Source organism: Uranotaenia lowii, chromosome 1 (assembly GCF_029784155.1).
Source record: "Uranotaenia lowii strain MFRU-FL chromosome 1, ASM2978415v1, whole genome shotgun sequence".
NCBI lineage: Eukaryota > Metazoa > Arthropoda > Insecta > Diptera > Culicidae > Uranotaenia > Uranotaenia lowii.
The window spans coordinates 92,683,021-92,708,118 of NC_073691.1; the positions used below are offsets into that span (position 1 = coordinate 92,683,021).

General features: G+C 40.9%; 6 protein-coding genes across 9 annotated transcripts in view; 2 read left to right on the plus strand and 4 right to left on the minus strand.

Moving 5' to 3' along the window:
* The window catches only part of LOC129740211 (protein trapped in endoderm-1), a 49,866-nt gene extending 42,805 nt beyond the window's left edge, over nt 1–7,061 (plus strand). The window contains exon 6 of the mRNA XM_055731823.1: nt 6,843–7,061. Coding sequence (XP_055587798.1) covers nt 6,843–6,948 — 106 coding nt within the window. The 3' untranslated portion in view covers nt 6,949–7,061. The remainder of the gene's footprint in view (nt 1–6,842) is intronic.
* A 78-nt stretch (nt 7,062–7,139) lies between these two features.
* LOC129740209 (dual specificity mitogen-activated protein kinase kinase 3) lies at nt 7,140–10,278 on the minus strand. The gene is made up of 6 exons (XM_055731822.1): nt 9,738–10,278; nt 9,291–9,681; nt 8,435–8,567; nt 8,290–8,370; nt 8,106–8,227; nt 7,140–8,043 (listed from the first exon to the last, which is right to left on the minus strand). Exons 1-6 carry the CDS (start codon nt 9,803–9,805, stop codon nt 7,837–7,839), a joined length of 1,002 nt encoding a protein of 333 aa, XP_055587797.1. The 5' UTR covers nt 9,806–10,278; the 3' UTR covers nt 7,140–7,836.
* Nucleotides 10,279–11,033: 755 nt separating this feature from the next.
* Nucleotides 11,034–12,381, plus strand: LOC129740212 (uncharacterized). The gene is made up of 3 exons (XM_055731824.1): nt 11,034–11,252; nt 11,318–11,626; nt 11,688–12,381. The coding sequence occupies exons 1-3, from the start codon at nt 11,169–11,171 to the stop codon at nt 12,159–12,161; spliced, it is 867 nt and encodes a 288-aa protein (XP_055587799.1). The 5' UTR covers nt 11,034–11,168; the 3' UTR covers nt 12,162–12,381.
* LOC129740217 (mpv17-like protein) lies at nt 12,167–13,888 on the minus strand. The gene is made up of 4 exons (XM_055731832.1): nt 13,369–13,888; nt 12,636–12,769; nt 12,436–12,567; nt 12,167–12,374 (listed from the first exon to the last, which is right to left on the minus strand). Exons 1-4 carry the CDS (start codon nt 13,499–13,501, stop codon nt 12,189–12,191), a joined length of 585 nt encoding a protein of 194 aa, XP_055587807.1. The 5' UTR covers nt 13,502–13,888; the 3' UTR covers nt 12,167–12,188.
* Nucleotides 13,889–14,008: 120 nt separating this feature from the next.
* Nucleotides 14,009–15,580, minus strand: LOC129740216 (mpv17-like protein). Its single transcript, XM_055731831.1, has 5 exons — nt 15,431–15,580; nt 14,883–15,067; nt 14,684–14,817; nt 14,487–14,618; nt 14,009–14,420 (listed from the first exon to the last, which is right to left on the minus strand). The coding sequence occupies exons 2-5, from the start codon at nt 15,004–15,006 to the stop codon at nt 14,217–14,219; spliced, it is 594 nt and encodes a 197-aa protein (XP_055587806.1). The 5' UTR covers nt 15,007–15,067; nt 15,431–15,580; the 3' UTR covers nt 14,009–14,216.
* Nucleotides 15,581–21,836: 6,256 nt separating this feature from the next.
* The window catches only part of LOC129740207 (integrin alpha-PS1), a 119,482-nt gene continuing 116,220 nt past the window's right edge, over nt 21,837–25,098 (minus strand). For all 4 annotated transcript variants that reach the window (XM_055731817.1, XM_055731818.1, XM_055731815.1 and 1 more), the window contains one exon: nt 21,837–23,539. In XM_055731817.1, the coding sequence (XP_055587792.1) occupies nt 23,324–23,539 (216 nt within the window). In that variant the 3' untranslated portion in view covers nt 21,837–23,323. The remainder of the gene's footprint in view (nt 23,540–25,098) is intronic.

Genomic DNA, 25,098 nt, shown 5'->3' on the forward strand with positions numbered 1-25,098 from the left:
CATTATTTAAATGCCCGTTCCTTGGTGACGTCATGCTTGGAATTCCCTTGGGCGGTGGGGTTTACGTCATTGAGTGACTCGCCAGAAGAGCGGATTTGAGTTTCCCTAAAGATTTGTATGACGTCACTGAGCGACTGGTGTTGCGAAGTGCAAACTCTCTGAGAAGTCGGATTCTAAAAATAACTGAGAGCGTGCTTGGGGTGTTCAAGCAAAACAGAACAGAAACATCGATACTTTATCGATACAATTTTATGAGTGCTAGGGGTGTTTAGGGTAAAATAAGTTTCCGCAAAATCGATACTGCTACAAATTCTTCGAAAATTCAAACAGTTTAAAAAACAAGAGTCAACCCGTAAACGGTGGGAATTGCATCACCTTTTGTATTTGAGATATAAAGGGAGATACGGTCAAAATTTGGACAAGGGAAAACGCGTGTAATCGGTAAAATCTTTTATTTAAAAAATCAAATTAAATTTCTTTTTCAAGTTTAATTAGTATAAAATTCAGGAAAAATATTCAGTTAGGCTTCCGCTTCTCCAAATCCGAATTGCCGGGCCTTACGCTTAAGCCCTGCCATCAGATTTTGTACAGCCACCTTGTCCACCTTCTTCGCCGCAGAAAGCCAGTTTGCCTTGAACTGCTGCTCGTTCTTAGCAGTTTTTGGTCTTCTTTAGGTTCCGCTTGACAATAGCCCAGTATTCCTCAATTGGGCGGAGCTCTGGCGTGTTGGGAGGGTTCTTGTCCTTGGGAACCACCTGCACGTTGTTGGCGGCGTACCACTCCATGGCCTTTTTACCGTAATGGCAAGAAGCCAAAACAATACGAAACAACCGTGTTTCTTCAGGAAAGGCAGCAGACGTTTATTCAAACACTCTTTCACGTAAATTTCTTGGTTGACAGTCCCGGAAGCTATGAAAATGCTGCTTTTCAAGCCACAGGTACAGATGGCTTGCCGAACCAGATATTTCTTCGCGAACTTTGACAGTTTCATGTGCTTGAAAATATCTGCTACGGCAAAAGAAAGGGGAAATTTCTTTTGCCGTATAAAACTCCTGTCCCGGAAGCTGCTTGTAGTCGGCTTTGACGTAAGTTTCGACGTCCATTACCACGCAGTCAAACTTCGTCAGCATCGTCGTGTCCAGCCTCCGGGATCGCGCTTTGGCCGTCGTATTTTGTTTATCATCGCGATTTGGAGTCACTACCTTCTTGTAAGTCGATAGTCCTACTCGTTTTTTGGCTCGATGCACGGTTGTAGACGATACACCCAGCTTATTTGCGGCATCTCGGAGATAGAGGTTAAGGTTTCGCTTGAAACTACCGACAACTCTCTTTGTTGTCTAAGCGGCTTAAGGTTTTCGATTTTCTCCCGATCCAGACTTCCCGGCTGTCGACAAACGTTCCCCAAACACTTTAATTACATTTGTAACGGTTGATTTGGCAACTTTTAGCGATTTGCGTGCGCTTTGCGTGCGAGTAGCACGGATTTTCGCGATGCGCGAGCTAAATTTTGATACGCTGCTCTTCTTCCTTGCGCGGCATTTTGACAACTAAAGGGCCTTATTCTGCGACTCGAGTGACGTGACTTACGAAATTTCATATTGTTTTGCTGGCTTAAATAGGCTCTCTAGCCTCGAAATTTTCGTTTGTTTGAGCTGTTATTGGTCTTCAGAGCTCATCGATACACAAATTTTATTTTTTAAAGCGTTTTTGGAGTCAGAACGCAGAAGTGAAATTCCGTGAGTCACGTCACTCGCGTCGCAGAATAAGCCCCAAAGAGTGAATTCCAAAATCAAAATAGGAGCAACATTCTACACACACACACCTTCAAAATGAGGGGTGTTCAGGTTTTTTAAATGCAAAATTGAAAGAAATACGTCAAGTTGATTTGGCTAGTGAACGATAGACAATGTGCAACTCGAGACCCCATACACCCAACCGTCGCGTCGGGTAGTGGTCATATCACCTCTTGTCTGCAACTCCGATTCTCTACCTCCCCGTGGTGCTAGCTGGGGTGCGAGCAACCTTAGCGGAGATCGGGTACCCAACCCCAGTGGATGCTTTGGTCGCTTGCAGACTGAGTTAGGGGGCTTCTTACGCGTCTGTTCTCCATGTCAGGGGCGGCGTGCGGAATGCAACAACGTCCTGGTGTTGTTCGGGACCCAAAATAGCAACATCACGACGGTCCTCCTGCGAGATAGTGGGGTTAGCGCCTTGCGAGCCCGTGACTACAAAAAACATAAGCAACGAACAACAAATTTCGGATGGAAATCGGCAAAGACCTACGCGACGAAAAAAGAATAGCGATTGGAAACTTGGAACATGGAACTGCCGATCTCTAAATTTTGTGGGCAGTACCCACGTGCTCTCCAACGAATTGAAGAGCCGCAAATTCGAAATCGCAGTACTGCAGGAGATATGCTGGAAGGGCTCCACGGTACGAACGTACCCAGATGGTCGGGCCATCTACCAGAGCTGCGGCAACACACACGAGCTTGGAACAGCTTTTATAGTGATGGGAAAGATGCAAAAGCGCGTGATCGGGTGGTGGCCGATCAACTCACGAATGTGCCGGTTGAGAATTAAGGGCCGGTTCTTCAACATCAGCATCATCAACGTGCACAGCCCTCACCTCGGAAGTACCGGTGACGACAAATACGAATTTTACGCGCAGCTGGAGCGTGAATACGACCGTTGCCCAAAACATGATATCAAGACCGTCATCGGGGATTTTAACGCTCAGGTCGGCCGGGAGAAGGAATTTAAACCAACAATTGGAAGGTTCAGTGCGCACCAGCTGACCAACGAAAACGTCCTCAGACTTATTGATTTCGCCGCCTCCAAACGAATGGCCGTACGTAGTACCACACGCAATCACAGATCGACCACGTTTTGATTGACAGCCGGCACTTCTCGGACATCATCGACTTCAGATCCTGTCGAGGCGCCAACATCGAGTCAGACCACTATCTGGTGATGGTGAAGATGCGCCCAAAACTCTCCGTAGTGAACAACACACGAAACCGGCGCCCGCCTCGGTTAAATATCGCACGACTGAAGCAACCTGAGATCGCGGCAGACTACGTGTAATCGGTAAAAGCAGCGCTGCCGGCTCTCGAGGACTGTTGGGATACCATCAAGACAGCCATCAACAGTGCTGCGGAGAACGTCATCGGTTATATGGAGCGAACTCGACGGAACGACGAGGAGTGTAGGAGGGTGATGGACGAAGAGAATGCCGCGCGGGCGGCAGTAGTGCAAAGAGGCACCAGTTGAAATGTGGAAAATCACCGACAGCGGAAGAGGTCGAAATTTCCAGGAGAAAAAGCGCCGCCAGGAGGAGGAGGTGCTCGAGGAGCTGGAGCAGCTGCATCGTTCCCAAGAAACACGAAAGTTCTATCAGAAACTCAACGCATCCCGCAAAGGCTTCGTGCCGCAAGCCGAAATATGCCGGGATAAGGACGGGGGTATCCTGACGGACAATCGTGAGGTGATCAAAAGGTGGAAGCAGCACTTCGATGAACACCTGAACGGTGCACATGCAGGAGATCAAGACGGTGGGGGAAGGTACATCGCCGGCGTAGCCAACGACGTAGAGGAGCCACTCCCAACGATGAGTGAAGTTAAGGAAGCCATTCGCCAGCTGAATAGAAACAAGTCGGCTGGGAAGGATGGCATCGGAGCTGAACTCATCAAAATGGACCCGGACAAGTTGGCCGATTGCCTACACCGGTTGAGAGTCCGGATCTAGGACATAGAACAGCTACCCCACCCCAGCATAGCCCCATCTACAAGAAGGGCGACAAATTGGACTGTGAGAACTACCGAGCGATCACTGTCCTCAATGCCGCCTACAAAGTGTTGTCCCGAATCCTACTCCGCCGCCTAACGCCACAAGCAAACAGATTCGTGGGAAGTCATCAGGCCGGCTTCATGGAGGGACGGTCAACGACGGACCAGATATTCACATTACGGCAAATCCTCCAAAAATGCCGCGAACACCAAGTCCCTACGCATCATCTATTCATCGACTTCAAAGTCGCATACGACACGATCGACCGTAACGAGCTATGGAAAATTATGGACGAGAACTGCTTTTCCGGGAAGCTGATCAGACTGATCAAGGCGACGATGGATGGAACGCAGTGCTGTGTGCGGATTTCGGGTGAATTGTCGAGTTCATTCGAATCGCGCAGGGGGCTTCGACAAGGTGATGGTATATCCTGCACGATGTTCAACGTGGCGCTAGAAGGTGTTATTCAACGAGCGGTGGGCGAAATGCGGGGTACGATTCTCAACAGATCCAGTCAACTTATCTGCTTTTCCGATGACATTGATATAGTCGGCAGATCATCTGCGGCGGTGGAAGACATCTACCGCAAACCGAAACGCGAAGCAGGAAGGATTGGGTTGATGATTAATACGTCCAAGACGAAGAACATGCTGGCCTGCGGATCCGAGACCGACCGAACCAGCTTTGCTTTTTTTTTTACAAATCGTTTATTTGAAACGGCTCGTATCGTAGGTTTTAAAGAGCCAATGTCTGATTTGTGTAATTACATTTCGTAGTTTTTCGATAGAATTAGATACAGTGAAGAAGAAAGTAGTATTTATAAACGGAGATCAATAGCTTTGAGAAAGAGGTAGATTTCGAGCATGTAATCAATGCCTACCGCAGCTAATACATCCCTCACTGGGGTGCTGGGTGGTTTTCCTCGGGCCCGAAGTGAGTCCAGTAGTAACAAGGTCACGATCGACGGCGGCGAGCTGGAGATAGTCGAAGACTTTGTCTATCTCGGCTCACTGGTGACCGCAGACAATGACACCAGCCGTGAGATCCGAAGGCGAATTATCAGCGGAAGTCGTGCCTACTATGGACTCCACAAGCAACTGCGGTCGAGAAGACTTAGCCCTCGCACGAAGTGTAACCTGTATATGACGTTCACCGGTTGTTCTCTACGGGCACGATACATGGATATTGCTCGAGGAGGACCTGCGTACACTCGGATTATTCGAGCGACGAGTGTTAAGAACCATCTTTGGCGGCGTACTGGAGAACGGAGTGTGGAGGCGAAGGATAAACCACGAGCTCGCGCGACTCTACGGCGAACCCAGTATCCAGAAGGTGGTGAAGGCTGGCCGGATACGCTGGGACATGTTGCGAGAATGCCGGACGACTGTCCTGCAAAATAGGTGTTCGCTACGAATCCGGTAGGAACAATACGAGCGGGAGCGCAACGAGCGAGGTGGTTAGACCAAGTGGAGCGTGATCTGACGAACGTGGGGTGCCCGAGAAATTGGAGAACGGCTGCTATGGACCGTGTGAATTATAGAAATTATGTTCGTCAAGTTATGTCGTGAGATGGTATACTATGTAAATAAATACGTCAAGTTGATATTGACCAAATTTTGACCGTATCACCCTTTAGGTCGTTTAAGGCGGTGCCGCTTCATAATCGCCCTGGGCGATTCGCCCAGTACTTCTCGATGGGGTGGAGCTCCGGAGTGTTGGGAGGATTGAACATTTTCGGCACGAAATTGGTCCTTGGAGTAGTGGTATGAAGCCAAATCCGAGCAGAAGATTGTTGGGACGATGTGAGCCTTCAGGAGAGGAAGCAGTCGCTTCATAAACACTTGTCCGTTCATCGTGTCCTGGGACACGAAAGACACGTGCAGATGGCTTGCCTAACCAGGAATTACTTAGCAAATTTGGACATCTTCTGAGTGCGGACATGCTCCGGAACGCTGAACCTTGGCCGTGAAAAACAGGTTGCCAGGGATCTGTTTGAAGTCGGCCTTCACATATGTTTCGTTGTCCATGATGCAGCGTTAAACTTTCGTCAGAATGTTGTGAGGTACAACTTCCTGGCACGGGTTTTGGCGGACTTGTTCTGCTTTTTGTCGCGATTAGGGGCCTTTCGTACCTTGAACGTTCGAAGCCCAGCCTTTCTTAGCCACATCCCGAACGGAGGCGTTCGGGTTTCGGTTGAAGGCCCCAACTACGCGGTTGTGATTTTTGGTGTTAAACGAAATACTTTTTCCTTCACTTCTAGGCTTCCGATCGGTGGTCAATCGTTCCTCGAACCACTTAATCACTCGCGACATCGTGGAATTCGCGATTCCCAACGTTTTGGCGATGGAACGATGCGAGAGATCCTTGTTCTCGTGATGAATGCGCAAGATTTTATCCTACACGAGCTGTTCTTTCGACTCAATTTCCGCGAGTTTTGTTCACAGGACAATACGGATTTGACGTTTGAGTTGAAGATTTATATTTTCGTTCGAAGAGATCTGGCGTGACCGTCAGATGTCCCGGAGACTCGCAAACGCAAATCGGGATTTTCTGATCCGAGTTTCGGTGTCTTTCTTGGTACCACCATCAGGCGTAATCTACCTTCCAAGATACTAGAAGCACTCCACTTTCTCAACCTGTTGCCCAGCTACCACGAAATTGGAAGGATTTTCTGTGTTGATTTCCATCGACTTGGTCATTCCGACATTGATTTCGAGACCCGCTTTATTGAGATTTACCTACATAAATAAGGCAGCGCTGCAGAACATCGATGAATTGAACTGTGCTCCGAACGACACAGAAAAGAGTGGCTCCATAGAGTCATAAAGAGCATCGAATCAGTCGAGGATAGAAAATCGTTGGCGCCGTATACAAAATTTAAGCCAGATAAAATAATTACATAAAAGAATGTGTACGTCGAGCTTTAATTTTGTATTGAGATATGACCAATTTGGCTTTAAATCTTTTTAAACTAAATCAATCTAGAGAGTAAATAAAAAAAGGTCTATTATAAAAATCTTATATTTTCTCTTTATTTTTTTTTATTTCGCAGGCACGCTTACACCAAACTGCTGTCGGAGCTTTGCTTCTGGAAAACCAACGTCGAGCTGCGATCGTTCGACGAAATCAACAAATCCCGAACCGTGGACCATTTATAGCGCCTAGCGATAGTAATTTATGCAGCGAAAAAAAGACTTAGTTTTAGGTTAAAAACAACACTACACCACCCCAAAAACAACAACGCCAAAGTAAAAAAAACGAGAGAAGTTAATCGAATTGTCTTTTTCTCAGTTGGTGTTTTAATGCTCTTTTTAGACAACAATCGGAACGAAAAGAAAAGCCTTGGGGATGAAAAGTTGTTTAGTTTTTTTTTTGTTTATTTTAATCACTTTTCGTCATGTGAAATATTCTAGGTTTATCGTTTGCTTAAAACTAGCTAAAATGATTAAAAACGATTTGTCGATGGTTTTCAAAATCGCCAATTCCAAGGGAACGAAATCGATTGTTTCTGCCCATCGTGATCATCTTATTTGTACGAAATATATATATTCCAATGACAAAAATAAACTCTACTCATCATCACTCTTCAAAAGATAAAACTGGTTTTGTTTAAATCTATTAGTATATTGATTTTATCAATAAATTTTGCACACACACATGTGAGTTTTCGATTTATCTTTGTAAATATGGCAATTTGATTTTGTAAATTACGAAGAGTCACCTGCTCGGGGCTGTGAAACTGCCAAGATTTGGGGAGAGACTATGGTAAGGCCTTCATAAAATCGTCAATGATGACCGAAATCTTCGTAGAATTCAACGAAAACCGTGTGAACGTACCGAAGATTTGATATTTCCACCATTCATCATTCACAAGTTTGTTGAGAACTTATCGTAGTTGTTTAATTTTTGTTTTAGATTTCTTTTTTAAATAAACCTAACTAAAGTAGTAGCAATTTCTTCTAACATTCTAAGAACTTTTGGGATAAATGGGAGGGGGGAGGGGGATTGGGTTAATAATGGAGTCTCTTCTATCTCATGGTTTCATCTTAAACTGCTACCAAATCCAAAATTTCGCTCACAAACGATGCTACATCAGTAGACTTCTCGGTGTGCTCCTTGATAAAGGGGTGGTTTAGCAGTTGCTCGTAATTGAATCGATTGTGGAAATTTTTCTGCAAGCAGGCAATGATCAAATCCTTGAAAACTTCGGTAAAATCGTCGGACTTTAGTCGGGGTGGATCGTCCTTAACCACCTGCAAAACGGAAAGTGTTAGTCATGTACTCAGCTTTTATTTGTGACAGCATGTCTATCAACCTGTTTGAGTTGATCGAAGGGAGATCCCCACGAGCTGTACGGGAAAGTGCCAGTCGCCATTTCGATCAAACTTATACCGAGAGACCATACATCAGATTTGATATTATACTCGCCAGGATTTCCTGAAAAAAAAAGGCATCAATGGTATTCCAGAGGTCAACCATGACATGTTTCAAAGCTTCACCTTGTGGGTCTATCCTTTCCGGGGCCATGTATGGTTTGCAACCGGCGTCGATGGTTTTGGCTACAGAATCCACCAAATACCCTGCAGGAGATAATAGAGTGGACATTGCTGGTTACACTAGCAAAACAAATTAATCGATACGAACCTGAAATGCCGAAATCGCAAATCTTAACGTCGCCCTGTCGGTTTATAAGGATATTTGAAGGTTTCACATCACGATGGATAACACGCAGTTGGGTGTAGAGATAATTGAGTGCATTAACAACAGCGACCGCAATCTAGAAAAAAATGTAACATAGGAAATGCTCAGCAGCGAAATTTCAATGATAGACCTACAGAAAATTTCTCAACTGGGACGGGATGCATAAGCAAACAAGTTTAAAATCTCAGATAAAAAAAAATCTCAACTGCCAATAGCTAAAATAATTCAACACCATGAATTCAGAAGTGTAAATAACTTGACAGTGTAGCATTTTTAGAGTACAGTCCAATTCATTATGATTGTCAAGGACTTTTTTTACTTCTTTCAAAAAACAACTAGAGAGTAGAGAGAAGTATGTCAATTTGAAATTGAATTAAATCTACCGAACCGAATACGGGATACTGTTAGAAGAAATCGAAAACATTCAACATTGAAATAACAAACTCAAATAAATCAAATTTAAGGAAATTGGTTGATCATTTAGAATTCATTTCAAAATACATACTCTAAACAATTTTATGTGTTGGTTGATACCTTTGTAAAGCATCAGTGAGAGGTAACAGTTCGGAATTGGATGGACATGTTACGAACGCTGCTGTGTCTCAAGCAGTCAGCTCTTTGACCAGTTAGTCTCAGTCATCGAGCCACTATACAAACTACCTCTTTGGAAGCATGCTTAAATTTGAAGTCCAAGTTTAAATTGAGAGCGTATTGAACAATTAAACACAGCAACGCAGGGAAATTAATTGAACCCTACCAGTAATTACATAGAAGCAAGCATACATTATGAGTCGCTCACCTTTCCGAGGATATCCTCCGGCATTTTGCGGCCATTCTTGAACACGATCGGATAAAATTTATCAATGCTGGTGTCCATCACCTCCATGCAGATCCAAACATCGCCCTCGCGGAACAATGCACCGTAGAAATGCACGGTATACAGGCAGTCGCTGGCTCGCATCGAAATGTCCAGATCCATGAGCAGTCGTTTCTGTTCCTGAGTTTGACCGGTGGCCGTAATTCGCTTCACCGCCATTATGGTATCGGTCTGCTTGTGGCGCATCTTTTCCACTATACCGTAGGCACCGCGACCGAGATCGGCAATCTTCTCCAAATTGTCTGCCTCTACCACGAAAGTGTTGCTCCCGATTGTGATGGTAGCAGTTTTGTCCAGATTTCTGGGGGCCGTTCTGAAAGTAAACGAAGGTTATCTAATGATTGTGGTGCTAGAGCATTTTCAACTTACACAGGAGTTGCCGGAGGAGTCGAATCGACATTCAACTTGAGGGATGGTCCTTTGCGTGGTTTGGACATTTTAGAAAGTTTCAACAGAGCTCACAGATAACGTGAAATGGTTTAGGTAATATGATCGCGAAATCTTCGAGTATCAGACTTAAGGTTCCGGTCGAATGTTGTAAATAATCTCAAAAGAAAAAGTATATTCACAACAAACCGGAAGTTTTCAAGCAGATGAATAAACTAGACTATCGAAATCAAAATCTACCGCTTGAAAAAGAACAGAAAATATTCTTGACCAAACACCGATTGCAATCACATCACTCCATATTCTACGATAGACGCATCCGCAACTCTCAACCCTGCGAACGAAAGCACCGGTAAAATCTTCGCACCACGGTCAATATCGAATCTCGTAATCCGTTCGGGGGTTTTCTAGATGGAAATGGTTAAAATATTTTCCTCTTTCAGCAGCCAGCCAGATTAATATGCAAATTACGGACCGAAAGTGACCGACGACCATCCGCCAAGCACACACGCACACACTGAAGTGAAAATTCTGCTGTCAGATTTGACGTCTAAGATTTTACCGCCCGAAAATTTTACCGAAAGAAACAATGAAACAACAGAGGCGAAGCGAGGACATCAATGAAGACAAAGTTTTATTTTCTTGAGACATAATAAGTCGCGCAAGCAGGAACATATTTTTCTTCATTTCAAAGGGCGGTTTCAAGTAGAAATCGGAGTTCAACACGAGTGAAGTTGTTTAGAGGCAGCTCACTTGCACATGTCGAAGCCGTGTATCAAACTCTTGAGCGAGTCCGGCCATCGCGAAATTCTGCTAAAGATGGAAAATCGAATTTTCAAATTTTGATCTCATAACATATTGTGATTATAATTTTTAAGATACTTTTTGAACACCCGGGTCATTCAGGTCTGCATAAAATTTTATGGATTTGAACTTTTTGGTCAGTTCTGAGCAATTCGTTTCGACATTGAATGAAGCGTTGAACGCTATTTCGTAGTTTATTTTTTATGATTGTTCATGTGATTCCAATGAACGTTGCGAAGTTTAATAGTAACTGTTTTCAAATTTCAAATTATCTTTCGCTTGTTTCATTTGGGATATTTTTTAAGATTTTAGTTTTTTTAAATGGGTTAGTTTCACTTTCAATAAATTCAATGTAAATAACGAATGTTAAACCTTTTTTTAAATTCTGAAAAAAATGGAATAATTTTCGCCGTGCACTTATGAAAGTGCACACAATGGAGTTGTGTTGGATTAACCTTGGTCCGATGTTGAAAAAAAAAACAAAAGTTTTAAACCACCTTATTTGCGGCAGACGATTTAATTTTGCTGCTTTCGGTTTCGAATTTATCCAGTATTCAATTGTCTCTTTTTTGGAATTATTGTTAGGATCGATTTACAAAACGAAAAAACATGAGAAACTGTTTCGTTCCCGGGTGTGATCAGTACCATAAAGGCAGTAAAGAAAAGCGGGCAATGTTCAACGTTCCGATCAAGGTTTGTATGAAGCCTACATACTTGGAAATTTCATTCACCGTTAATCTTAACCAAATTTGCCGTAGTACCCGGAATTGCTCGAACAGTGGCGACAGGCTCTCCCGAAACATCGGCCCTTGAAAGAGTTCGACCGGGTGTGCGAAGCTCACTTCAGTGAAGATGATATTCTACGCTACTGGGAACACACGATCAATGGCGTTGTGGAACGAATGCTGCGGGCCAAACCCTCACTTAAGCCAACTGCGGTCCCCAACTGTTTCCAACCGGAAATCTCCGATAGGTTAGTGTCCAAGATCCAAGAAACGACGGACCAATTATCGCCAAGTGTGAAGAAAGCAAAACGAAAAGCATTAGATATTGAGGAAGGAGTTCGGGTAAAATATTTTCTTTTATTAGATTCCGATCTGTTAACAACCTTTTTATTTTTTTTTTAAGAAACGGAAATCTTCTCCTTCCAAAAACTTAGTAATTGCTGAGGAAAGCAACGAGGAGGCAGAAGAAAACTATCAACCTCCAGGTGGCAATGAACCTTCAGTCGTGATACAAATGGAAGAGGAAATACTTGGACCGGTTTCCGAAACGGTGCATCCAAAATTTGAGGTAATTTACGATGACGTGTACGAAGTCGAACTTCCTTCTGTCCTCTGGGGAATTCATCGGGATCCGGAGAAAAAATTTATCTGCTTTACCGAATTCAGCCAACATACGATGAGCTGCTCGAAGTACCTTTACCTGGATCAAGTTCTAGACTTTCGAATGGCTGTTGGGCAAAGGGTTACCAAAAGAGGAACACTAGATGATCCTACAACAGAGACCATCACAGAGTTGCTAAGGTCATTGGATGGTATCAAAATACGTAAAGTGATAATCAAAGGAAGTTCTTCTCTAAACCAGACAGACTTGGAATGACTGAATTTTGTAAAAGTAATTTTAATCTTACTTTGGTATTATCGGTATTATCAAACTGTTCTTTTGCTGCAACTTTTCGAGTTCCAACTGCTTCATGTAGGCTAGAAAGATAGTCCAAAGTAAGCTACACATGCTCACGAAGGGGACACGATTCTTTTCGGGAACCATGGAGAAATTAAACGTTTGCAGTAGGGGCCATATGCAGATCGCGACCTGTAAATTAATTCGAACTTTTATAATCTAAAACTATTCGAAGGCCTTTTGATTACTGTACCTTATAAGTCGGGGGAACCTTAGCTCTCACTTCCGCAAAGGCTTCTTCCACTGTTTTCGATTCCAGCAGGCTCATGCCAAAGTAGAACAACGTCATTGCCATCGGTGTGTAGCTGACCTGTTCGGTAACTGCCTGTTGAGGAACGAAATAAACTGTGGAATCAGCAGTGTTTTTCGTTTGATGTAAAAAAGAGATTATACCTTAGCTATGGCTGATTTTAAAGTTTGTGCCGGCCACATAACCGAGGCTAGGCGAATCCAACAATATAGACTCGGAGCTACGATAAAACCGCCGTATATGAAGAACCTGAAACATTTTTTCAAATCGTAATCTCCTGTAAATAACAGTTTGGAAAACACACAGTTTTAGTATACTTGACAGCAATCTTTTTTTTTTTTTTTTAATTTAAGTAGGTAGGTATCATTTTTTAGTAAACTCCGATAAATATAGAAGATAATGGCGTTTTTGATACGTCAAAATCGAGCACTACTCAATGACCAACATTAGGAACCAGAATGAAATCAATCACTTGTCAAATAATACTCGGGGTTCGTTACGTTTTAGTTATCCCTCTTTCATCACGCTTCATAGTATGCACGAGTTTAATATCCACTTTTTTTTAATCAATGATTCATTGACCGTGAAACGGGAAAGTCGCGTGCGCACGAGATCAAGCCGCGTCACCGGCTAAACATATGAGACAAAAACAAGATCTAAAGTGTGCATCGAAATGCACACGAGAGCGTCATGCTGTTGGCCCAAGGCCAAGTTCGTGGCCACGAAATTGCTCAGACAAATGGTATTCTTTTTAAAATATCTGGATTTTCGCATACTTTTTTAACTTTAATAATTTAAAAAAAACCCTTTAAAATGCTTTCCAAATATTACGCAAAGTAGATATAAGTTAGGAAAAAGTTTATTGTTTACACGCACTCCAACTCGTTCCGGTGACTGACTGTTGTATGAGACAGCCCGCGGGCCACAGAAGGCTGTAGGTGACCATCCCACGTGCCACCGGATATCGGTTGAGAAAGAGTCGCGCCCGATTGAAGAAAAGCGGAATCATTTCCACTAAAAATTAGCACACGGTCAGAATTGGTACGAAATTCGAAAATATAATAACGTCCTGATTACGTAAAATCGAGTCGCGTCGCGATACTGTTTTGAGTAATGATCGTTTCCTCCGTTTCGAGAGCATTTGATGTTTCCGCGAGATCGGTGCCGCTAATACTAAGGATTCACTCAACGCTGGTGGCTAAAATTGTTCAGCGGCTACCTGCCACTGAGACACTTGTGCTAACGTCATCGTTGTTGGTTACTCTGAGAAAAAAAAGGTTTGCACATGCGTGGTCATTGTAAATCTCACAGTTTATGATTGTTTGTACTATATATTTATATAAACCATTCATCTGTTATTGATATCTTGTCATATATAGTAAAAATGAGTAGTGGTGGTGAAATTTAATTGGACAACTTTCACCTTCAATACCAAATGAACGGCTTAATGCTTTTCTAATATTTCCAAGATTCATCGATAAGTATCATGGTAGATCTGACGTTTTTGAAAAATTGATTTAACAGTTACAACAATTTGAGATTTTATTTAAAAATTCGCCTACACATTTTCAACACTTATTTCAATAAATATTATTCTACTATGCGTCCAATACAATTGCAATTAAATGCGTCTAGGTAAACATTTCCTAGTACATATATACTTGATAACGTGAAACACATTTGCGCCCAAATCTTTGGTACAGGTACATCATTGACATCGCTTATCATCTAATAGACAGTTGATTGCATGGCAAAACTTCTAACCGGTCATCGTGCTCAGCATTTTCCCCATCAGCTGCCCTTTGCTTCATGTACGCCAAAAACGTCGTCCAAAGCAAGCTGCATATGCTGACAAACGGAACCCGGTTGTGTTCCGGAATGAGGGTAAAGTTGATCGTTTGTATCACGGGCCAAACGCAGATACCGACCTAAAATGGACATTTGAATTAATGTCGTTTTTCAAAGACGGTAGTAGTCGAAGATCGATGCTGTACCTTATAAGTTTCCGGAAATTTGTTTTTAACTTCCTGTACTGCTTCCTTTGGCGTTTTTTGCTCCAGTAGGCTCATTCCGAAGAAAAAACTCGTTCCGGCAAAGGGGCCGTAGCTAAACTGCTCCACTATCGCCTAAAATAAAGTACAGTAGTTAACAACGCAGCCTTCATTCAAACTATTCAATAAGCTAAGCTCACCTTAGTGATTCCTGTCCGCAAATTCATCATCGGCCACATTTGGCTCGATATTTTAACCCAACAGTACAGCGAGGGAGCGACGAAGAATGTTCCGAAGATTCCGAAGTTCAATGCCTGACGATAATCGTACGTCGCTGAAAAAAAAATACCAAAAAAAGGAATTATTTCTTCAAAACTTGTGGCTTTATGCTATACTCACTCCAATCTTTCCCAGCAATCGTTTGCTGGATCAGCGATCCCGTTGGCCAGATAATACTGTAGGATACCATCCCTTTGAGTACGGGATGAGTTTTGAATACGTTTTTAACGACGGAAAGGCTCATACTGGTTTAGATTCAATTTAAAAATATGCTGCTCGATGGGAATAATACGTCGAACCAATAGCTGATTGTTAAGCAGAAAAAAAAAGAAATTAGAATTAGATTATTTAGAACGCATTGCAAGTCCCAGACAATAATAATCCTTTTCTGATAAGGCTCTGATTACTGGCGCGTGATTATCAATGACGTCTTTTGTTTACGTCGCACATCGCACGTGTTTTGCGCGTCCTGTAGTATTGTGTAGGTTGACGAATTCATTCATTCGCCTCGGTGTTTGCGATTTCTCGGAATCGAATGAAACACGCATACCTGCTCGCTCACTGCTGCTGTTCGAGCTGATAAGGACCTTGAACTTGCAGCAGCTGAGTAATTGATATCACTCTTGCTAAGGACGCTTCGACAATCTATTTTCATCAAACTCCATTACCTGCGTTAGTTGGAATGGCTAGTGTCCTTGTTGGCAATAGTTTTTCCACTTATAAATGCATCCGGGCACAGTTACTTAAGTTTCTAAAGCTAGTTGGGTAAAATTTCATGCGAATTCTACGATGTGTGACATAAGACTGGCCGAATGTGTCACGCATCAAGCGCAACATATATGCTGCGCTGCGAGGGGCCTCTACTGTTCACAAGCTTTGTCGCACGGATCGTGTGATTGAATGTTGCAAACCGTAAGTGCTATGAACTTGTCTCAGTTCTAGCTGCCATTCAAATCATTGGCGAAACTAAATTTTGTGGGGTGGGTGGGGTTCGATGGCACTATTTTTCGATTTTGTATATATTATGCTTGAATCGTGCATTAAAATCAATCGCAACATTCTATTACAATCGTATTTAACCTGTATCAATATTTAAAGCAATGCACAATTTGAAAATTTGATCCCAAAATCCCAAAACAAACAATAGCCGCAGGTTTATGGACTTGAAAAAATACTTATCGTACGGCTTTCCTCAGAAATTAAAATCTGCAGACATCTCAGTGAGGTGTTATTTGTCCTCAGTTATCCAGGAAAAAACTATTTTCCGTGTATTTCTTATGAACATGAGATTTTAAATCATTGCAATTTTATAAAAAAAAGCTCAAAGGATTTTAGATACTTAAAATTATTTGAAACGAATCATCTACAGATGAGAAGATCTCAATGAGTGATCTGTTCCGCCCCCGTTGCCCCTATACAGAAGATGTCATTTCACATAATAATTGGTTTTTATCTCACTTGAGCGTGAATCGATTTTAACATTAAATTTAAACTTAAAAATGCATCAAACAGCGCTGAAAATTTTGGATCGACCGACTAATATATGCAAAAGTAATTCACTTTTATATTAAAATTTTGCGTTTCAAAAATTAATTGTAAAAAATTGCCGATTTTATGAGAGAGGTCCCATTTAAAAGCCTTATAACTTCTGTAACACTTTATTAAAAGCAAGTTCACTCGTGTGGGGAAAAAGTGGCAGAAATTTTGACACTTTTATCACATTTTGAAAACTTTGCCATGCAAAAAACATTTTTTTTTACAACACGTGTTCTTTTTTAGCATGCTGCGATGCAAAAATAGCAATATTTCTGTCACATACACGGAAAATAATAAAAAGGTAAAATTTACCGAGTTAGCAAAGGTGAACGCTCGTGAAAGCCAAAAAGGTAACTTCTACCTCTTCGAGGTGAAACTCACCTCACAGTGAGGTAAAATTTACCTGAATCGAGGTTGGAAAAAAAGGTACAATTCACCGAGAAAAAAGGTGAATCCAAAAAAGGTAAATCTTACCTCGTAGCGAGGTGAAGTTCACCTGAATTGAGCTCGATAAAAAAGTATAGTTCACCTAGAAAAAAAGGTAAATCCAAATAAGGTAAAACTTACCTCGTAGCGAGGTGTAATTGACCTGGATTGATTTAAACAAAACGGTACAATTCTTCTAAAAAAAAAAAAGTAACTATTCGCCGAACCCGTTCATTGAGGTTAAGCTGTTTTGTCATTCTAGGAACAAGTTTTGCTTTGTGCCTAATATGTGAAAATCGGAATAGAATGGTAAGTGTTCTTAGATATCATTTAGTTGTGCTGGTTCTCGTCATAATACTATTGATTTTGTTTCAGATCGGCCCATAGAGCTTTGAGGTGTATTCCACGTCATTCTCCAGCCGGAAAAGCCGAACCTGACCGGATTAGTCGAACGGAGGAGGCCATGAATGTACGCAACGCAGGTGGATTCAGCGGCCATAGCGGCTCAGAAGAACGCGAAGCCGAATTACCAGTCCCTATTTATCTCCAATAAATATCATTTTTGAAAGAATTTAGTATTTTTTTAATTCTTATTGAAGAAAACAATCAAACCAACCAGCATTTACCTTTTAAATCAGTAAATGGGAAAACGGTATTATTTACTATTTTGCTAGGTGAATGCGAAAAAGGTAAAATTTACCATTTTGCTAGGTAAATTGAAAAAAGGTAAAATTAACCTTTTTGCAAGGTGAATGAAAAAAAGGTAAAATTTACCTCAAAAGAGGGGTGGAAAAAATTCACCTCGCAAAAAGGTAAATTTTACCTTTTTTTATTTTCCGTGTACGGCTGAAATATAAACAGTGCTGTAAAATAATACAACAACCAGAGATATTGAAAACATTTTTACATGGTAAAATTCTCAAAATGTGCTACAATTGTGTCAACATTTTTACCACTTTTTCCCAACACCAGTGAACTTGCTCTAACCTTCATGAAACTTTCACATCACCTCACATCATCAGAATCTGTTTTAGGTACTGATTTTTTTTTAATAGTAAGCAGCGACTCCTAGTGTGTGCAGTTCCCACAGTATCCTAGTTGCCTAGTTTGTTACGGAAATAAAACTTAAACCCAGTTTACCGGGAGCTGTGATACAATCACCAATCACCGGCGATTAAAATCATATAACAAACAATCATTGGCAAAAAGAAAAAATACAACAAGAAAAATACGGTTCAAAAATTGACACCTGGCCAAAAAGTTAGAACGCGGAATAGATAAAATGTGAAATGCGAAAAAATCGACAAGTAGCAACTATTCGCAGCGAATCTGAAATAATGGCAACGTCTATAGAACTGTTCTCGCATAAGGAAAGCTCAGTAGGCCCATGGGCAGGCGGCGGCAACGCTATTCAAACCGTATGGAGCACATCTCTCAGATTTCCCCTTTATTTCCCCTCGTTTTGACAGATTTAAGCTTTTTTCCTCAGATTTAAGCTTTCGTCTCCTATGCTCGCAAGGCAAAAAAAAGCTTAAATCTGAGGAAAAAAAGCTTAAAAACGAGATTCACGAGCACATATTTAAAAGATGTTGGTCACACGATTTGTCTATGTATCGTGTGACCAACATCTTTTAAATATGTGCTCGTGAATCTCGTTTTTAAGCTTTTTTTCCTCGTATTTAAGCTTTTTTTTGCCTTGCGTGCATAGGATACGAAAGCTTAAATCTGAGGAAAAAAGCTTAAATCTGTCAAAACGAGGGGAAATAAAGGGGAAATCTGAGAGATGTGCTCCATACGGTTTGAATAGCGTTGCCGCCGCCTGGGGTTGCTACGTTTTTGCTCGTTTGAAGTGTGCGTAAAAACACGCTCTCAAACCATTGGGCTCGCTATACATGGGAATTCTCTTTCTGGGTTTCTCATGTATAGTTAGCTAATGCAGAGCAAAGGCGGGAGCAATTCATGGGAGCTTTTCATCAACATGCCCTCTAGCCTAAAATTTCAACACCTATCAAGCTTTCTCCTATTGGCGCACTAATGCCTGTCTATCCACCTTTCTTTCAAATTCTATAAAATACGCAAAGCAACGACGATGACCGTTGGATTGAGATTTTTTTCTCAACACACAGCTGAGACATTTAGAGTGGCCCACTTTTCCTCATGACCCACGTTACCCCACTCTCCCCTATTATTTTATACAGTCATTTGAATTAAATTTGTTTTTTAAATCGACAATTAATTTCAAATCTTAATGTTGGATCGTGACGTATATATTAATCGATAAGCAAATCTAAAGATATAAGTTAACAGCTGAAAATAAACTTTATTCACAAATTCATAAATTAAGAAAAGAATTGTTATCTAATTTTATCCATCCAAATATTTTTTAAATTCTTAACGATTGTTCAAGTTTTGTAGCACTATTTTGGGCATTAGTCTAGTAACCTTTGGCGTGCGTCTCGAGTCGGTTTGAAATGTCGTCATCGTAGAGAAACATCCGAATTGTAGCCTTAAAAAGGGTTGAATCTCCAAAGATACGACTAGATTACCTGCGTCGTGCGCCGTGGGTACGCCGCGTTCGTGTGTAACATACTCCACCACCGGGGAGTATCTGAGTAGCGCGTTTCACAGTGATCGAAGCTGCGGATATAAGGTTTGTATCTTCTTTGCAGTGGACGTCGGTGTAGGATGACGTCTTCGTCGGGAATCATACGAGTCGTTACATTAAGCCCCGCGCATGAGTGGTGACCAGCGCAAGTCAAGGATTAGCTGCTCTGGATCGACACAGGACTGGCAAAATGTGTCGAATCTCGGACCCTGTCCTTAAGAAATCGGACCTCGAGTAAATCAGGTCTCGAATCTCCAAGATGAGATGTTTGTGTGTTTAGAGCTGGAAGAGAGATCAGGAATGATGCTGAAGGCCTTTTTCAGACTGCGCGTGGACACCTGATCTTGAAACATCTTTTCAAGCAGGTACGCTATCAGTTTTAATCTGTTGGAAATCATAGCAGTCAGCGATTTACAGCTATTTGTATATAAGGAGCATAGCAACTCACGTTGCTATGTACGTAGTATATAAGTATCCTAGACGTTGTGGTTGCTATGACAATACTAAATAACAACGACTAGGCTATAAAAGCAATCAGCCCAGTATCATAAGTTGTCCTGTAATAAACGATAGTCGAAATCGTAAAGACGTGTTTCTCAATATAATCAAATGGATACAGGTCAGAAATTTTACTTGGAGTCAGTGTTCCGAAAATCACTCAATTCTCATGAGAGACACTGAAACGTTTTCAACAGCAAACGAAAACCTAAATTGTCGGTTGGTTTATCTCCCAGCGGGGCAAAGATTGTGTTCGCCAGCGCTGCTCCGAGAATCAAAGAAATAAGATTTGAAAGAGAGGCGTTCCTTCTCCAGTCGGAATTTTCAACTGAGTGAGGAGCTACCTGATTTTCAGTTTCGTGTTTCAGTCAATGACTTTTCTTGCTCAATCACTCACTCACTCACTCGTTTACTGATCGATGATCGAATGCTGTCTGCCTGATACATCTTGCTTTGTTGTTGCTGTTGTTGGGGAGGACCAAAATAGCCATTCAAACACACAGACAGTATGTATGTATCTGCCGCTATGGCAGAAAGAACGCAGGCAGTATTAACCGATTCGAGGCAGCATTGATTGAGTTTGAGTGAGTGAGTGAGTGAATTTTCGAATTGGATCTTGTACACGCAGAAAAAAGATTTTTTATTTCAAAAGAAAGTGCCGCAAAAACAAAGGATTTTTTCCTTTGATTTTGGGATAAATAAAAATTCCATTGGTTCAAGGACGTTTTCCTTTGTTTCAAAGAATTTTTCTTTTGAAAAATCTTTGAGTCAAAATCTTAATGCTTTGAAACAAAAAACAGTTTCATTTGATGCAAAGTTGTTTTCGTTTGCTACAATGTAATTTAGATTTAGATTTAAAAGGATTGGTTCATTGAACCATTTTCCTTTTATTCCAATTGGAAGAAATATTTTCTGTTGTTCAGAAGTTCCTATTAGGAATTTTGAATAATAAAAAGAAACAATTTACATCTTAAATTCATTTTTATTACAAACTTAACACAAACACTGGTTCACTATAATGGAATTAACCGGTCCTAAATTTTGGCCTGAGGGCATTCTTCTTGGACCGCTCAATAGACTTCCGGAAGCAACTTCGGTCATCCAACTGGTGATTGCCGCTGAAGATCGGGCCGAAGATAATCAGACCGCTGGATTTTGGGCGGAATCAGCCGTGGTCCTGTAACAATGCAAAAGTTTATATAAAATCTTAAATATTCACTTTTTGACTAATGGATTAACACGCACTTACCATGGTATGCATTCCTCATCCTGAATCCTCCTAAATAGCTATATCTGATTCACTAGTTTTGATTTTTAACACGACCGGCCAAATTTTATTCGAAATTCGGTACTTGCTCAATCCAAATTATCTTCTAAGTTTGAAGTTTTAACTCAAAGAAATAATTCCTTTCTGTTGAAAGGAAATTTACTTTAGTTGAAAGAAAATTTACTTTGTTTCAAAAGACATATGCAATTGAAAAAATGTCTTTCGAATCAAAGAGTTTGTTTAAAATCAAATTCCAAAATTATTCAGTTCAAAAAATTAATTCTTTCTTTCAAAAATTATTCATTTAAATCAGAACGAGAATTCATTGATTCAAAGAAAACAGGAGTTTGATTAAAAAAACTGAGTGTTTTGAATCAAAGTCAGTTTTTATTTGTATCAAAATCCAAGTTTTCTCTGCGTGTATCAGTAAGTGTCTCAATCACTTCTGATACACCAGGTAGTGAGCCTTAGAGATCGAATTTAATGCGAATCCGCTCTTGCTTTTGAATCTTGTATTAACCTCGCATTGTCGCTTTGCCGACTCTCTAGGGCTACTACAGGCAGCGGCATTCGGCTTTGAATTCTTCCAACTAGAAACCTATCATGATCGTTTCTTCCGAGTGATATTCGGTACACTGCTTGGAATAACAAGACGTTTTCTGTCCTGCGAAGATTGACCGGAGAGAGTGGACTGTGATAAATGGTTTAAATAACAACTTCAATATTTACAAAGAATCGTAAGTAAATTCTAGTACATCTTGTTTTAATTTATCAGCGGTTTTCAAAAATTTACAAAGTTAGAATATAGTAAAAAAACATTCTGCCTAGAAAAGATTGTAACCTAAATATACAACAATTTAAAAATCAATCTAAATACAGTTACATACACGTAACGCTCGCTCTAAATACATCTGCATTAAAAACTACTGGGAGACGATTTATGTAAGGCGTCGGCTGATTCAAACCCAATTGGCAACATTATATTAATTATGCTAGTAAAAACTAACTCACTTTGAAACTATACTGACGTTTTATGTTGGTTTCTGTTGTTTTTTTTAAGTAATTGTTCTCACATCTACCGATATCAGCTTTAAATTGTGTACGCAGCTTATACATAACTAACTTGGTAGCTAAGCCTAAGTTTGGGGAACATTAACAAATAGACTTCGTTCCACGATTCTAACTACCGCATGTGTATATAAAGAGTAATGGCACTTTTTAGTTTTTTTGTTTCCGCTCATAATTCCTATAGAATTAAGTTGACTCCTCTATTCCTTTACTATTTGAAAAAAAAACTAACTGTCTTAAACTATTCGCTTTTTTCGTATTCACTGTTTTGTGTGGCTTAAGTTCGATTTCGATTTGATATATCGGCGCATTACAGTACAAAGTAAGTGACAAACAACAGTTTGTACGTTTAATCTATCCGATTGAACACATTAACTATAGCGCCCTCAGTGAATTATTGTATTTTTTTTTATTTAAGGACCTTTGCTGGGGCAACTGTTGGATTTCCTGACTCAAGTTTGTTTAAGCTTACTTTAGATGATGAACATTATTATTTTGAAAGGTGAATCGTTTAATGTAGTGATTGTTGTTCAGTCTTAACATGCTGCGCGATTGTGTTCCAAAAATTGTGTGACGTACGTTATGATGGATACAATTTTTTATTCACCTTACGATTTTTGCGCTTGGATGTATGCGCTGTATGTTTTTGAGCCTTACAATATAGTTAAAAAAAATACTTCTACAAGAATTATTCAAATTCATCAGAATCCTTCTCTACTTTAATTGGAAAGTTGATAATTGAGTTTATGTGATATTATAACTACGAGATACTGCGAATTGTGTTAGTAACTAAGATTTTTAAATATTTTATTGTGGCTCAAACGCGTTTGAACTTATCGAAATTTGTGCTGTTTCACTAGCTAGAAATATTCTAATGGATGGTTGCGAATTTATATGTTATATATGTGTATATGATAGATATATTTGACTTTGCATATATCACTTTTTAAGTAGACTTTTGCTCGTGCTTTCGACTTTGTTTTCCTGTTTCTTAAAAGCACGTTATCTGCACTTCTCGTTTGCCCTAATCGGCATATTGTTTGTTTGATACATTCATATGTATTCGAACATATACATAAATAATTTACATCATACACGCACTCCGTTGTGAGGAATCTCCTTCCGGGTTTCTAAGCTGAACGAAGATCCACCAACAACGGATCAGGAAATGAAGGGTTTACTCTCGCTGTTCTTCTGTAAATTGCCGCTAAGCGTTGGATCCGGTCGTCGCCGTTTGAAGAAGCCACACTTCCACAAGATGTAGATGAGCAGGGCAAGAACCAGCAGACCTCCAACAATGGCCAGGATCCAGATCCAGATGGGGATCGAGCCGTCCCCGGCTTGGTCCAGCAATTCCGGGTAGGCCATCGTTTCCACCTGTTGTTTTGGGAGAAGAAAAAAAGAGAGTTGAATTTTAGAAGTTATTTTCAATTGTTTAATAAGTTTGCCTTTGTTTGGAATACCGCACAGAATATAACTTAAAACTAAGGAATTCTGCTTAGTCCTAATTTAAATCTAGGTTTACACGTATCAAAATTGAAAAGATGGTAAACTGAGTTAAAACGTTCACAACATTTTTCTATGGGATGGTTTCGGCCATATGCAGTACGGTGAAAGGGTATCCGGAGTAACTGACGTTGTCGTAGTGTTCTAGTGGATATGTAAAGGTTGACACGTTCCAGTACGTAAGCACAGTCAAAACGATTAGTTAAGACACCAAAATTATATGCTCGTTGTAGCTCGGTACGACGCTTTTCAAGAGAAGCAATGATGACCTTCCTGAACAGCTTCAGGTCATCAGCAAAAAGCAGAGTGTCGGATTGAAAAAAATTACATAGGTCATTCACGAAGACTATCAACAGAAGGGGTCCAAGGTGACTTCCCTGCGGTACTCCAGATAGGGTGTTGGAAGTTCGTGATCGTGAATTCCTAATTTTTGTGTAAGCCTGTCAGTGCAATAGATATGAAGCAATCCAATCAAGAGACCAAGCTAGAAAATCTGAACTATCCAACTTTGTAAGGAGTATTCTGTGCAGGACACGGTCATACGCTTTTGCAAAGTCAATAAAGACGAAATCCACTCGAAAACCTTTCTCCAGGCTATTATTCGGGAAATTAACGTAACACATCAAATTCGTCACCATAGACCGTTTCTTCACGAACCCATGCTTAGACTCTGAGATGAGAGTTTTTATGGCAGCATACAATCGCTCGTGCATTAAAACTTTAAAAACTTTTGAAATTGAATTCAGAACTGAGATTGGGCGGCAGTTTACGACGTGATGAGCATTGGTTGACTTATAAATCGGAGAAATTTCTGAGACCTTCCAAGCACTAAGAAAAAGGACTGAAAGGACTTTCATTAAGTGATCGATTTAAAATACTGCAAATCGGGGCAGCAACAGATGCGGCGCAGTGTTTCAGAATAGCAGGAGGTATGCCGTCAGGACCAGACCCTTTCGTTGGGTCAACTGCGATCAGCTTCTCGTAGATATCCTGAACGGATAAGCACAGCAAGGGCACGTCAATGTCGTAGGACTCGAGCGATGCGAAGTAGCTACTGTCTGTGCCAATACTAGGAGGAAAGTAAACGCTTTGGAAGAATTCAGCAAACATATTAGCCGATTTGGTCAAGCTGTAGGAAGTGACACCGTGGAAGCTTACATCAACAGGGACAGCGGCGTTTTGTTTTTTTTTTTAGATGTGTCCAAAATGATGAGGTGTCGTTTTTCACGTTTTCTTGAAGACGCGAGACATGTTGACGGTGAAGCAGCTCTTTTAAACCTTTAAATTCGCTTTCTAAGCGCCTGAAATAATGTTTACTGTCTTCAGAGCTAATTCGATTGAAACATTTGCGTGCTTTTCGAAGCTGATTGCGTAGACGATGAAGATCAGAATTCCACTATGCGTGTTTCATAGATTTGAATGTATGAGGG

Bases quoted from the DNA above. Each gene is read 5' to 3' on its own strand.
- LOC129740209 (XM_055731822.1), bottom strand. From the start codon at position 9,805: ATGTCCAAACCACGCAAAGGACCATCCCTCAAGTTGAATGTCGATTCG. The intron at 8,371-8,434 runs GTTCGTATCGAT...TATCTCCTGCAG, and splicing joins TTGCGATTTCGGCATTTCAG to GGTATTTGGTGGATTCTGTA. The intron at 8,228-8,289 runs GTGAAGCTTTGA...TTTTTTTTTCAG, and splicing joins GGAAAGGATAGACCCACAAG to GAAATCCTGGCGAGTATAAT.
- LOC129740212 (XM_055731824.1), top strand. From the start codon at position 11,169: ATGAGAAACTGTTTCGTTCCCGGGTGTGATCAGTACCATAAAGGCAGT. The intron at 11,253-11,317 runs GTTTGTATGAAG...AATTTGCCGTAG, and splicing joins TGTTCAACGTTCCGATCAAG to TACCCGGAATTGCTCGAACA. The intron at 11,627-11,687 runs GTAAAATATTTT...TTTTTTTTTAAG, and splicing joins ATATTGAGGAAGGAGTTCGG to AAACGGAAATCTTCTCCTTC.
- LOC129740217 (XM_055731832.1), bottom strand. From the start codon at position 13,501: ATGATTCCGCTTTTCTTCAATCGGGCGCGACTCTTTCTCAACCGATAT. The intron at 12,770-13,368 runs GTGCGTGTAAAC...TGTTATTTACAG, and splicing joins AGTCACCGGAACGAGTTGGA to GAGATTACGATTTGAAAAAA. The intron at 12,568-12,635 runs GTATAATCTCTT...GTTCCTCAACAG, and splicing joins TAAAATCAGCCATAGCTAAG to GCAGTTACCGAACAGGTCAG.
- LOC129740216 (XM_055731831.1), bottom strand. From the start codon at position 15,006: ATGAGCCTTTCCGTCGTTAAAAACGTATTCAAAACTCATCCCGTACTC. The intron at 14,818-14,882 runs GTGAGTATAGCA...TTTTTTTTTCAG, and splicing joins GATTGCTGGGAAAGATTGGA to CGACGTACGATTATCGTCAG. The intron at 14,619-14,683 runs GTGAGCTTAGCT...ACTTTATTTTAG, and splicing joins TGCGGACAGGAATCACTAAG to GCGATAGTGGAGCAGTTTAG.